Here is a 13,642-nt window from a genome sequence, read left to right as displayed (position 1 = left end):
TGCCTTTTGGAAAACTCCAAGCAGGCTGTCATGTGCCTTTTACTGAGGACTGGCTTCCGTCTGGCCACTACCATAAAGGCCTGATTGGTGGAGTGCTGCAGAGATGGTTGTCCTTCTGGAAGGTTCTCCCATCTCCACAGAGGAACTCTGGAGCTCTGTCTGTGACCATTGGGTTCTTGATCACCTCCATGATCAAGGCCCTTCTCCCCCAATTGCTCAGTTTGGCCTGGCGGCAAGCTCTAGGAAGAGTCTTGGTGGTTCCATACTACTTCCATTTAAGAATGATGGAGGCCACTGTATTCTTGAGGACGTTCAATGCTGCAGACATTTTTCTTAGCCTTCCCCAGATCTGTGCCTCAACACAATCCTGTCTCAGAGCTCTATGGACAATTCCTTCGACCTCATGGCTTGGTTTTTGCTCTGACATGCACTGTCAACTGTGGGACCTTTTATATAGACAGGTGTGTGCCTTTCCATATCGTGTCTAATTAGTTTGAATTTAACATAGGTGCACTCAAAGTTGTAGAAACATCTCAAGGATGATCAATGGAAACACGATGCACCTGAGCTCAATTTATACTCATAGCAAAGTTTCTGAATACTTATGCAAATAAGGTATTCCTGTTTTCCCTTTGTCATTATGGGGTATTGTGTGTAGATTGAGGGGGAAAATGTGGAAGAAGTCTTAATACTTTGCGAATGCACTGTATAACCACGCAAGCTCAGGACCTCCACATCCGGGATCGTCGGAGACTTGCTACCCGTACAGCTAATTAAACTGTGGGTTTGCGCAACCGAAGAATTTCTGCACAAACTGACAGAAACCGTCTCAGGGAAACTCATCTGCGTGCTTGTCGTCCTCACCAGGGTCGTAACTGACTTCAGTGGCCAATACTCACCTTTGATGGCCACTGGCACATTGGAGAAGTGTGATCTTCACGGATGAATCCCGGTTTCAGCTGTACCGGGCAGATGGCAGACAGCATGTATAGCGTTGTGTGGATGAGCGGTTTGCTGATGTGAACAGAGTGCCCCATGGTGGTGGGGTTATGGTATGGGCAGGCATAAGCTACGGACAATGAAAACAATAGCATTTTATCAATGGCAATTTGAATGCACTTAATGCCATTCATCTGCCGCCATCACCTCATGTTTCAGCATGACTAATGCACAGCCCCATGTCACTAGGATCTGTACGCAATTCCTGGAAGCTGAAAATGTCCGTTCTTCCATGGCCTGCATACTCACCAGACATGTCACCCATTGAGCATGTTTGGGATGCTCTGGATCAACGTGTACGACAGCGTGTTCCAGTTCCCGGCAGTATCCAGCAACTTCACACATCCATTGAAGAGGAGTGGGATAACATTCCCACAGGCCACAATCAACAGCCTGATCAACTCTATGCGATGGAGATGTGTCGCGCTGGATGACGAAATGGTCACACCAGATACTGACTGGTTTTCTGATCTACGCCCCTACCTTTTTATCTGTGACCAACAAATGCATATCTGTATTCCCAGCCATGTAAAATCCATAGATTAGGGCCTAATTCATTTATTTCAATTGACTTATTTTGTTATATGAACTGTAACTGAGTAAAATCTTTGAAATTGTTGCATGTTGTGTTTTATTTTTGTATCCACATTCTCTTTCTTCCTCGTTATGACAGACAGTGAATCGCTGAACGAACAAACTCAGCAAAAAAAGAAATCCCTTTTTCAGGACCCTGTCTTTCAAAGATAATTTGTAAAAATCCAAATAACTTCACAGATCTTCATTGTGTAGGGTTTAAACACTGTTTCCCATGCTTTTAATGCAATTACGGTCACAGTTATGAAAGGTTAGGACTATAAAGAGGCCTTTCTACTGAACACCAAAAGAAAGATACCCAGGGTCCCTGCTCATCTGTGTGAACGTGCCTTATGCATGTTGCAAGGAGGTATGAGGACTGCAGATGTGGCCAGGGCAATAAATTGCAATGTTCGTACTGTGAGACGCCTAAGACAGTGCTACAGGGCGGACAGCTGATCGTCCTCGCAGTCGCAGACCACGTGTAACAACACCTGCACAGGATCGGTACATCTGAACATCACACCTGCGGGACAGGTACAGGATGGCAACAACAACTGCCCGAGTTACACCAGGAACGCACAATCCCTCCATCAGTGCTCAGACTGTCCACAATAGGCTGAGAGAGGCTGAACTGCGGGCTTGTAGGCCTGTTGTTAGGCAGGTCCTCACCAGACATCACCGGCAACAACGTCACCTATGGGCACAAACCAAACAGGACTGGCAAAAAGTGCTCTTCACTGACGATTCGCGGTTTTGTCTCACCAGGGGTGAGGGTCAGATTTGCGTTTATCGTCGAAGGAATGAGCGCTACACCAAGGCCTGTACTCTGGAGCGGGATAGATTTGGAGGTGGCGGGTCCGTCATGGTCTGGGGCGGTGTGTCACAGCATCATCGGACTGAGCTTGTCATTGCAGGCAATTTCAACGCTGTGCTTTACAGGGTACCCTTCTTGCAGGCTCATCCTGACATGAACCTCCAGCATGACAATGACACCAGCCATACTGCTTGTTCTGTGCGCAATTTCATACAAGAAAGGAATGTCAGTGTTCTGCCATGGCCAGTGAAGAGCCCGGATCTCAATCCCATTGAGCACGTCTGGGACCTGTTGGATCGGAGGGTGAGGGCTTCCCAGAAATGTCCGGGAACCTGCAGGTGCCTTGGTGGAAGAGTGGGGTAACATCTCACAGCAAGAACTGGCAAATCTGCTGCAGTCCATGAGGAGGAGATGCACTGCAGTACTTAATGCAACACACCAGATACTGACTGTTACTTTTGATTTTGACCCCCCCCCCCCTTTGTTCAGGGACACATTATTCCATTTCTGTTAGTCACATGTCTGTGGAAGTTGTTCAGTTTATGTCTCAGTTGTTGAATCTTATGTTTCTACAAATATTTTACACATGTTAAGTTTGCTGAAAATAAACGCAGTTGACAGTGAGAGGACGTTTCTTTTTTTGCTGAGTTTACATTACATTTATACAAGTGAACTCTTAGTCACCGCTAGGCTACTCCTCCCGCACACACATACACACCTCCCTCTTATCTAAACCAGGCTAACAGGAGGTTAACTCTCCTTTCATCTACAGATAAATCTGATGTATCACTGACAGCACTTCTGTCCACACTTAGCGTCATGCTAACGCTGTCACTGATGACGGGGCTGAGGTGTGTTCGTGTGTGCGCGTACATGCTATGTTTGGACACAATATGAGATAAATTAATGCTTTTTTTCTGTGTGTTTTTACTTTGTGTCGTGAGTGTTTTCATTGTGCTTATTTCTAAGTATCTATGATTAATTTAACCCTGTTTTTCCCTCCCTCCATCCCTCCCCTCTGTTGTTTACAGGGAATTTGAAGAATGTGGTTTAAGAGCGGAGTCATGTTTCCAATCAGGGCCTCCTGGGGTAATGAACACACACACGCCAGGCTGATGAAGACCGTATGTTGGAGCTCCATCCTTTGCCAACGGGGAGGAGAGGGAGATGTTGGAGTGTGTGTTGTGGGGGGGTGGAGCAGGAGCAATGTGGAAAAACATGACTTGAATGTTTCCAGGAGGACGTTTTATTGTAGGGGACGAGGAGGAGGGTAGGGTGCTGATGTTGCCAGTTTGCTGTTGGTCTGTTTCCGTTTTGTCTTTGTATATATATTTTTTTTTTAACTGTGGGGAGGAGATTTGGGTTCGACTAGCCATGGACCAGACTGAGAATTTCTGCTCTAAAAATGGCTTCCAGGGCCCGTATTCCCACAGGGTCTGAGTATGAATGCTGATCTAGGATCAGAATTTGAAGATTATTTTTTGTCTTTTAGATCATAATGAATAAGATTGCATGGCCCATAATTCCTACCTTGTTCTATTTTGCTTCTAAATGTTCAGTTTAGAACCTAGGCTATGGGTGGGTTTTAATATTAGACTTAAATGTGTACATATTTAGGTGTGGGAAACATTTAGGGTGGGCTATGTTAAGATTTGTGCTAAACGAGTAAAGCAGACATGTCGCGGGCTAGTGTTACCTCTTTAGCTGCTTCCCTGGTGCTGAATGTTCATGCCTCCCTGGGGTGAGTTTCCCAAAAACAAAGATAATCTTCAGCATTAAGATAATCTTACACCCCATATAAGAGTATCCTGACAAGAACTTTGATGTTTTATGATCTTAGTGCTACAGATGATCTTCACTACATGAGTGCAGTACTTTTCTGGAGCTTTATATGGGCATTTTTCTTAACTGAACAAAAATATAAGCGCAACTATTTCAAAGATTTTACTGAGATACAGTTCATATAAGGAAATCAGTCAATTGAAATAAATTAGACCCTAATCTATGGATTTCACATGACTGAGCAGGGGCGTAGCCATGGGTGGGCCTGGGAGGGCATTGGCCCACCCTCTTGGGAGCCTGGCCCACCTACTGGGGAGCCAGGCCCTGCCAATCAGAATGAGTTTTTCCCCACAAAAGGCCTTTATTACAGACAGAAATACTCCTCAGTTTCATCAGCTGTCCGGGTGGCTGGTGTCAGACGCTGAAGAAGTCGGATGTGGAGGTCCTGGGCTGGCATGGTTACAAGGTCTGCGGTTGTGAGGCAGGTTGGCTGTACTGCCAAATTCTCTAAATTGACGGAGGCGGCTTATGGTAGAGAAATTAACATTTAATTCTCTGACAACAGCTCTGGTGGACATTCCTGCAGTCAGCATGCCAATTGCATGCTCCCTCAACTTGAGACATCTGTGGCATTGTGTTGAGTGACAAAACTGCACATTTTAGTGGCCTTTTATTTTCCCCAGCACAAGGTGAACCTGTGTAATGTTCATGCGGTTTAATCAGCTTCTTGATATGCCACACCTGTCAGGTGGATGGATTATTTTGGCTAAGTAGAAATGCTCACTAACAGGGATGTAAACAAATTTGTACACAAAATCTGAGAGAAAAGCTTTTTGTGCGTATGGATAATTTCTGGGACGTTTTTATATCAGCTCATGAAACATGGGACCAACACATGTTTATTTTTGTTCAGTATATATTCTACAGTCTGTGTTTTTAAGTGGCATGTCAATGATCTGATCTCTTGTCTAATGAAATCTTTTACGCGAAAGCATCGGGCAAATTTGATTTCAGTCCTGTTCAAACCGCATGTTTTACTTTCAACTGTAAGTACATTAGGAGTGTAGAACAGTTTTGTATAATTTTGCTTTTGGTTTCACAAAAGTACAACTTTTTTTATGGTTCACTTTTGCCTTCTATATGGTGTAAATAACTTTTTTTTTTTTAAATACTAACTGATTAAAACATGAGTTTCAATTACATCCAGTATAGGAAACTCACCAAATGTAGGTCTGTGTCCCAAATGACACTGTTCGCTATAGTGCACTACTTTTACTTTTGACTGGAGCCCTATGGGAAGAGTGCCATTTTGGATGCAGCCTAGAGGTGGGGAATCAAAGTGGGTTCCATGTGTGGAACAGAAGTTCTGTGTGATCTTTATGGATTTCATTTAAACATTATGACCACAACCAGAACACACACACAGAGTACGCACACTCACACCGACAAACACACACACACTTTATGGATTCTGTGGTCAGAGTTGTGGTTTTCCTCAGAGTGCATGTGAAACTCATTAGTCTGTTTATGGGTTAGGAGGAAAGACGAAACTGATTGAAACTCCTATCTTGTAAACAGCTCCGTGACAGCCTATTGCACAAAGACTCAGTAAAAACGGGTGAATTTAGACATGAGAGTAGGGTAGTTCTGTCTTCCACCTCCTCCCCCTTATTATGACATTGCATGGAGACCAGAACAAGACAACTTCAGGGCCTAGGGAGCTGGATTACCAAAAATATTTTAGTATGTCTTAACTGTTTCTCCATTTAAATAATTCCTCAGATTTCTTTAAGACAATTTTTAACATTTGGCATAGAGCTGTTGCATGGCATATCACTTTATTTTTGGATTGGCAATATGGCCAAATTATCAGTCCTTTGCCAACCAAAAATATGTTTCTCAATCCACCTTATTTAATGGGCCTTTAATCATTTTAAGAAAACTCAGCCCTCCACACCTCTCTCTTCCATGACCCAGAAACCGATAAGTGGTCAGGTGGTGATGTCAATTCGTTAGTAGGCGAACGGATGAGTGTGCTTCCCTCCTTGATAGCCACCTTTCATCAAGTTGCCATTTGTGGAAGAGTTTTGAAATCTGCCACACCCCCTTTGATTCAGCTTTTGTTTTGTTGGAGAAAAGCATACACACGTTTAAAAACAATATGGAACTTATTGTGTCTTTAAAATGTCCTGCACAACTAATTTAATTTGTTTTTAATCACTTTTCACTTATTTTGGGCTCCACCACTGTAAACGTAATTAAACAGATGAAGCGCGGTCATGTCTAGAAGGGATGCCGCTAATGTGAAAGTGATGTCAGTTTACATATTCAAGTCAAGTCGGAAGTCATTTTAGCTAACCCTAACACTTTTCCAAACCTTACCTAAACCTAACCTGCTGCTTAAAGTTTTCCTGACTTACGAAAAGTCACTTTTGACAATGGGGCATGCCATCTCGTCAAAACCATGACACGCGAGTGGGGGAGTCTTTCATACAAGCGCATTTTCCTCCACGTACAGTCTCCTCGCCACATCACCTCGATTACCTTTGACCTTTTTCAAAAGGAGGCGAGAGAGGGCGGAGTAAAGAGGACGCAGGAGTTGCGAAAATCCAATTGAGAAAAGGCATGGCTTCCATACATTAACCATACACACCCTATCTGCCTGACAGCTTCACTAAAGAAACTCAGAGCCTAGTGTATAGATAAGAACGTTTACTCTCCTCCCCAGCCTGAAATCAAACTCCCATCTCTATTCATGCTGTTGAATAGCACACCTGCCTGCCATGTCCTGTATGGCGACTAGACTGACTGCATCAGGCCTTCCCAACGACATTTTATGCAAAGCATCATGTTTCCCTACATAGGATGTCATCATTTGATTTGAATACATCAGTTTACCTTTTAGATTATGAATTGTTTTGTCATAAGATAAATGTTTGTTTTAGGGCTCAGTCTATAATATAACTAGGCTTGCAAAAAATTATATCAAAGGAGAGTTGTTGAACATTACAAGCTGACGTTATTTGCGTTTATGTGTGTCGGTCTGTTTTTACCCGTTTTTTCTAGTTTTACATTCAAGAGGGAAATTGAAAACCGTTCGTCTCATTTGCATAACGTTTTCTCACCGGGGAGAAAGAGGACTCCCCGTACTCCCATACATCATGCTCGAGCCTCATCTACATGAGAACTGTCCCCGCGCACTGACGGGACTTGACCACAATAAAGACAGATGCTCGCAAGCCTTTATGTGGTTAACTGAAAAGGAATTAAGGCGCGTGGTGTTTTAAAAGAAGGTGCCTTGGCATGTTTTCTTTTCTCTCTCTGACAATATTGAGATGAATTGTTAAAAATCAATGCATGAATGAACAGAGGATCTGAAAAAAGGTTGTGTTATCAATGGGTCTGGGTTGATATGACAACCTCGAATTTGGGGAAATGTTTAGGTGTGTAATTTTATTTCAGGATGACATGAGTTATTTGACATATAGTTGTAACAGAGGACTTTTAAATATTAAATAGGCCTACCTAATTGATGACAGCATCCGCGGTGTCTGTCTAGGTAGGCTAGTGTGAGTGTGTTGGCCCACACTTTTCCATTTTGGTGTCACATTTTATGTTGTGCAAATCATCAGTTATTGTTTCAAGTGCATTGAGGGGTGTTGGGGCTATGCGTTCCCTCATGAATGATAATCAGTGAGATGGCTGTTGAGAATAGAATAGAACACTATTTGATCTGTGATTGTAGAGAAAGGCGCTCGCTCTTGAGAATAAAGAACATCTGCCTCAGTAGAGCGCTTTCATGACGGGCACACGGAAACTGTGGAAACTGGATCACCAAGGTACTGGAATTAACCATTAACCGAACAGTTTGTTGGGCGATAGCCCTTGTGCGTCTGTCCGATTCTCCATACTCTTGGCCGGGATTTTGATGCTGTCCAGCCACAAACGCACTTCGCCCGCTGCTTCTTGAGGGTCGAGTGTGTGTGCGAGTGAGTGAGAGAGCGAATGAATAATCCTTTAGATTGAGTAACAACACCATTGAGGGAACTCTGCCGGAGTCGTCCAGTCTAGAGAGAAATTGAGAGTGAAGGCGAGACGCTGCACGGGGACAATGTCCTGATCCACAACCATTTACTTTATGGCTTCAGTTTAACAGGACCTAACGGATGACTTACTAAATATAGACAAATTGACAAAGGTTTTAGTCGACGACAAAACATTTACTTACTGGTGTGGTTTTGCGAGTTGATTTGGGTTCATTAACGTTAGACATCTCACCAATCCTCTCCACACACGGACTTTCTCTGCTGCCCTGAACGTGGTTTTCTAAAAGGTTTGTTCTTGCCTGTATACATTTTCTGTTAATGCTATTTGTAAGTTATGCGTTAGGCTAATGTTTATTTGACATTGCCCATGGTTTGCTTTACTGTTTGTTTTCTTTCGCAGAGCAATAAGGCAGAGTGTGCACTTGTATTTGCCAAGCACTTGTTTTAAAAATTTTTTTTTTTTTTTTTACACTTTTCCGATCTGCATTCTGAAGTTTGCCTACACCCTGAAATTAAATACATTTTACGCGCTATTTGAACGATTTATGACACTACTTAATTAATAACATTCATCTACTAAAAGCCTGGTTTTGACTAAGCTATTTAGTCAATTTGACCAAATTTGCAAATGGGGTCAAAAAATATGTCACAAACATGAGTTAGCCTATATGTGTTATGCAAAGTAGGCTATACGTTAATGGCATTTTGTACGGTGATTAAATATCCTTTCTGCATTGTTTCCTCCACCCCATAGTTAAATGTGTTGATTCAATTAAAACAAGTGGCCATGCTGAGCCTCAGCATATGGTGAAGGTGTGTGTGCAGATTGACGTTTCAATTTGTTCGTCACGCATGGTAATTGACACCGCCGTTGTTGGAGAGATGAGACGCATTTTATGCTCTTTCAGGTCTGACCCACAAGTCCACCGGGAGACCGATATGATTAATCAAATTACTGAAAACCTGTTCCAAGTAACTTCTATAGTGATTGTCTGACATGTGATTCGTTTATATAGGCTAAATATACTAGCCTTGCTAATTGACAATGGTAGGCTATTCAGTCAACAGTTCGTCTTCTTGGCAATAGGTTAAGAAGCAGTTTAGTGAGAGACATACTACTTCAATAGGCCCTGTTGGAATAGTTTCAAAACGCATTCTCCTTCCTTGAGGAAGGCCTAATCACTGATATAGATGGAAGGATATTTGACAGTGGTTTAAAGTACTTAAGTCAAAATACTTTAAAGTACTACTTAAGTCGTTTTTTGGGGTGTCTTTACTATTTCTAATTTTTACAACTTTTACTGCACTACATTCCTCAAGAAAATATTGTACTTTTTACTCCATACATTTCCCTGTCACCCAGAAGTACTTGTTACATTTTGACAGAAATTGTCAAATTCACACACTTATCAAGAGAACATCCCTGGTCATCCCTACTGCCTCTGATCTGGCGGACTCACTAAACCCAAATGCTTTGTTGAAGTATTTCCCTGGCTATCCGCCAATAACAAATAGACTACATTGTGCCGTCTGGTTTGCTTAATATAAGGAATTTGAAATGGTTTATACTTGTACATTTTAGCAATACCATTTACTTTTGATACTTAAGGATATTTAAAACCAAATACTTTGACTTTTACACCAGTAGTATTTTACTAACTTTCACTTTTACTTGAGTCATTTTCTATTACGGTATCTTTTTACTTTTACTCAAGTATGACAATTGGGTACTTGTTCCACCACGGATATTTGAACATGGCCCAGTGTCTCTCCTTCCTCCTATCGGTCTGTCTGTCTTCCCGTCAGCATCATCAGTGTAATAGAAAGCTGTTGTGTTGAGGAACCATGTGCAGTCAGTCTGCCTCTGACAGTAATCATCCAATGAATAATGAACACAAAGGACCAGAGAACACACACAAAGTGGTGAATACCAAACAGCTGTCAATGGCAGGCCACAGAAGATGACGGGTGTGTGTGTTCTATAGGCCCAGTGCAGCTGCATGCATGCCTGTAGCAATTATCCTCTCCCTAAATATGGTCTGGGGCAGGAAGGGGGTTGGATGAGTGTGTGTCTCGGGAAGGGGGTTCCAGTGGATCAGCACATATAATTAAGCGATTAACTGCCTAAAATGACAGCCTCATGACTTGACGTGTGTGTGTGTGTGTGTGTGTCCCTTTCACGCAAACATGCACGCACCCACATACACACTGCTTTTCTCAGGGCGATATGTATGTATGTTATCATGTGACTCAGACCTCAATGGGTCTGTTGTCTTTTAACCCTATTATGAACCCCAGACATCCAACCAGACAGTCAGTCAGTCCCCTCTCTCTGAGCCTCTATGGTATTTTCATGGTTAATTTACTTAATTTACTTAGTCTGTATCCCAAGTTCCCAAACCTTGGTTAGTTCTGGTCAAAAGTAGTGCACTCTTAAAGGGAATGGGGTGCCATTTGGGATACAGACCTTTCTGCAATGTAAAAAGCAAAAAAAAAATGTTCGTATGACCCACCAATTAAATTAGACAATGATATTTAGCCGGGACAGTCTCCAGTCTCAATCCACTATTTGGATTAGGATACTTAGTGGGTAGCCTAGTTAAACAATTGACTTCAGGCTGTTAAAGCAAAGAAAATGAGTCTTATCATCACTCTGTGATCCAGCCGCTATGATGTCATATCTCTTATCAGAACCTTGTATGTTTTTAGTACTCTCTGTTATCTCTTCCGCCTTGTGTAGTGTCCCTGTTTGATGATGTCATCGTAACATATTTTCCTCTTCCTCATTCCCAGGCATCCCCAGGTGATGACCTCACTGCTGTTCTCCAGCCCCACCCACGTTGTCATGAAGGACCGCGAGCTGCCGTCATCCTCCCTCACCCTCCTCCACTACACCGGGACGGCAGTACCTGTCAAGACACCCGGGGGTGGCCCCTTACCCCCATCCTCCACCACCCTCCACACCTCCACCTCTCCATCCCTCTCCAAACCCCAGCCATTCTGCCTGCAGACCCTCCAGACCGGCCCTCACCTCCTCGCCAGCATGCAGCTCCAGAAACTCAACTCCCACTACCAGAGTCTGGCTGGAGGTATAGGTGGCGGCGTAGCCTCTGTGCCCACCTCAGGACCTCAGAGGGTGTTTGGGGCCTCAATGCTGGGCTCGGCGGGGCAGCTGGTGGGGGGTACCCCTGGAGGTGTTGGAGGGAGGAATCAGGGCTGTGGGGGGATTATTGACTCTGACCCGGTGGACGAAGAGGTTCTGATGTCATTGGTCGTAGAGCTGGGGTTGGACCAGGCTAACGAGCTGCCTGAACTCTGGCTAGGACAGAACGAGTTTGACTTCATAGCGGATGTACCTGCCGGATGCTGACCCACACAAATGGAGGGATGAAAGGAGGGGATCTGTGCTCTCTCATTCTTTCCTTTTCATTACTCTCTAGGTTGGATTGACATAAACTCTAATGTCCCGGCTGGGTGCTCACCCAAACACACGAAATTAGACTTTTGGGGTCACCCTCTGTTTTTCTCTGAAGGACAAGTTATGGACACAAACTGACCCAAAAAGAGCATGCTGTTCTCTTGTTTTTCCTCTGTATCCCCTTCTAAATTTTAAAGGAGAAAGGATAGACACAGGGTCTAATGTTTTTGTGTGTCTCACAGAAAATACTATGTTACTGAGGGAACTTGAGCCTCAGACCTGTCTGTCAATTTCACTGTACGTCCCAAGGGCCCCCTACACACACACCGGCAGAAGGAGGGATGGATGGTATTACGATCCGGTAATGGAAGTAGCAGCCGTGAAACAGGCACTTGTCACTTATTCAGTTACCCCAACATTCAGGAGAGTTCAGTGGGTTTGATGGGACATCAGGGTGTGTGTGATTGTTCAGGTCCCTGTGACATAAGACAGACATGACAGGAGGCATCAGAAGCCTGTGTAGTCTCGGTGGACCGGTGTAACCTGACCTGTATGGTGCTGTCAGTGTCTGTATCTAAATAAATGAATGAGTCTTAGCGTCCGTGGTCTTCGTGTACCTGGTAACTCTGTAGGTGAAATGAATCATAGTCCCCCCCTGCCCCATCATTCTCTCTGTCTATTGTACGTCTCTTCATCCTTCTCTCTCTCCACCCCCTCCATCTCTGTCCCCTGTGGTCCTAGAGCCAAGACGCTCCATTACTACCTACTCTGCTGTTGTACCGTCAATGTGTATGTCCCAAATGGCACCCAATTTCCTATATAGGGCACTACTTTTGAACAGGACCCATAGGGCTCTGTGTGTGTTATATATATATATATATATATATGAGAGAGAATAGGGTGCCATATAGGACATCTCCAATAGTTAATGAGGGTTACAGGTAATGAGGTGGTTAAAGAAGGGTGACTTTAAAAATAAAAATATTGTTTTTTTGGAGGGGTGTTGAATTGTGAGAGCTGAAGGCTAATTAATGATAAACTAATGATTGTGTAATAGATTTTTTTTTACAGTACATGTTCAGAAGACTACAGAAACAAGATTCCCTCTTTATAAAGAGGAAACGTTCCAATTGACTAAGTTCCCATGTTCCAAGTGTGAGTCACATGGCATCATCATGCTTTTTTCACCATGTGATACGTTGGTGTTTTTACCATGCGAGTTAGTCAGTCAGTAAGCCTACAGTAGACCAAAGCAGGAGTAGGCTACATATCTAAACAGGGTCCTTATTGTTTTGTAGTTTTAGTTGCTGGATCACTTGATCGTAAGAGAGCACGAGTGTGTGTGACTGCTTGCATGGGAAAGTATTCCTGTAAGTTTCCCTTTAAGTTTTGACTCCAAGGAAATGCAAGATAACTATGGTAACACACCAACTTATTTCCTAATCAGAAACCCTTTGAGCTTCCAGACTAGCAAGAACATTTACTTTTCATGAAATGTTTGTTTTGCTTTCCTTATGACATTTCAGATCTTTTTGTGATCACTTTCTTTTTGTTTTAGCTCGAGAAACACTTCTTGCTATTGATTTTGTAAAGGAAAAAAAAAATGGGGGGAAAAAAATGAATCACTTGTCTAGATACTGCACTGATTTTATGGTCCTAAGTTTCTCTCTTTAAATCACACCTTTTTTTAATTGAGGCCTTATTTTAGAAAGGGAGAGGGACCTATTTCTTTATTTTTATCTATTTTCTTTTTGTTTTTGAAATGACAGATGGAATCATAACTGATGTTGATTTTTGTTTTAGCACTTTCTCTGTTTGCATCTCATTTGTATCTTTGTGAAAATATGTACTAGATCATATTTAAATGCTTGTATTTTTGTTACTTCTCGGCGTTTGTGGGAAAATAAAGAATACCAACCTGAATCGTCTTTGTGTCATTACGCCGACCAGATGCAACATTTGTACATATTTTTTTTAGTTAATTCATTCATAAACCCTTGATTGCTG

At 42.9% G+C, this 13,642-nt stretch overlaps 2 protein-coding genes across 2 annotated transcripts in view; both read left to right on the top strand.

The window, feature by feature from the left end:
- The window catches only part of hdac8 (histone deacetylase 8), a 40,566-nt gene extending 36,175 nt beyond the window's left edge, over window positions 1–4,391 (top strand). The window contains exon 11 of the mRNA XM_038996260.1: window positions 3,421–4,391. Within this exon, the coding sequence (XP_038852188.1) occupies window positions 3,421–3,443 (23 nt within the window). The 3' untranslated portion in view covers window positions 3,444–4,391. The remainder of the gene's footprint in view (window positions 1–3,420) is intronic.
- Window positions 4,392–4,924: 533 nt separating this feature from the next.
- LOC120049815 (cbp/p300-interacting transactivator 1-like) lies at window positions 4,925–13,558 on the top strand. Its single transcript, XM_038996259.1, has 2 exons — window positions 4,925–8,504; window positions 11,011–13,558. Exon 2 carries the CDS (start codon window positions 11,024–11,026, stop codon window positions 11,585–11,587), a length of 564 nt encoding a protein of 187 aa, XP_038852187.1. The 5' UTR covers window positions 4,925–8,504; window positions 11,011–11,023; the 3' UTR covers window positions 11,588–13,558.
- The last annotated feature ends 84 nt before the right edge of the window (window positions 13,559–13,642 follow it).

This window comes from Salvelinus namaycush, chromosome 6 (genome assembly GCF_016432855.1).
Source record: "Salvelinus namaycush isolate Seneca chromosome 6, SaNama_1.0, whole genome shotgun sequence".
Classification (NCBI taxonomy): Eukaryota; Metazoa; Chordata; class Actinopteri; order Salmoniformes; family Salmonidae; genus Salvelinus; species Salvelinus namaycush.
This window is presented reverse-complemented; position numbering and strand designations above follow the sequence as displayed.

Excerpts from the sequence above, each read along its gene's own strand:
- LOC120049815 (XM_038996259.1), top strand. The coding sequence starts at position 11,024 with ATGACCTCACTGCTGTTCTCCAGCCCCACCCACGTTGTCATGAAGGAC.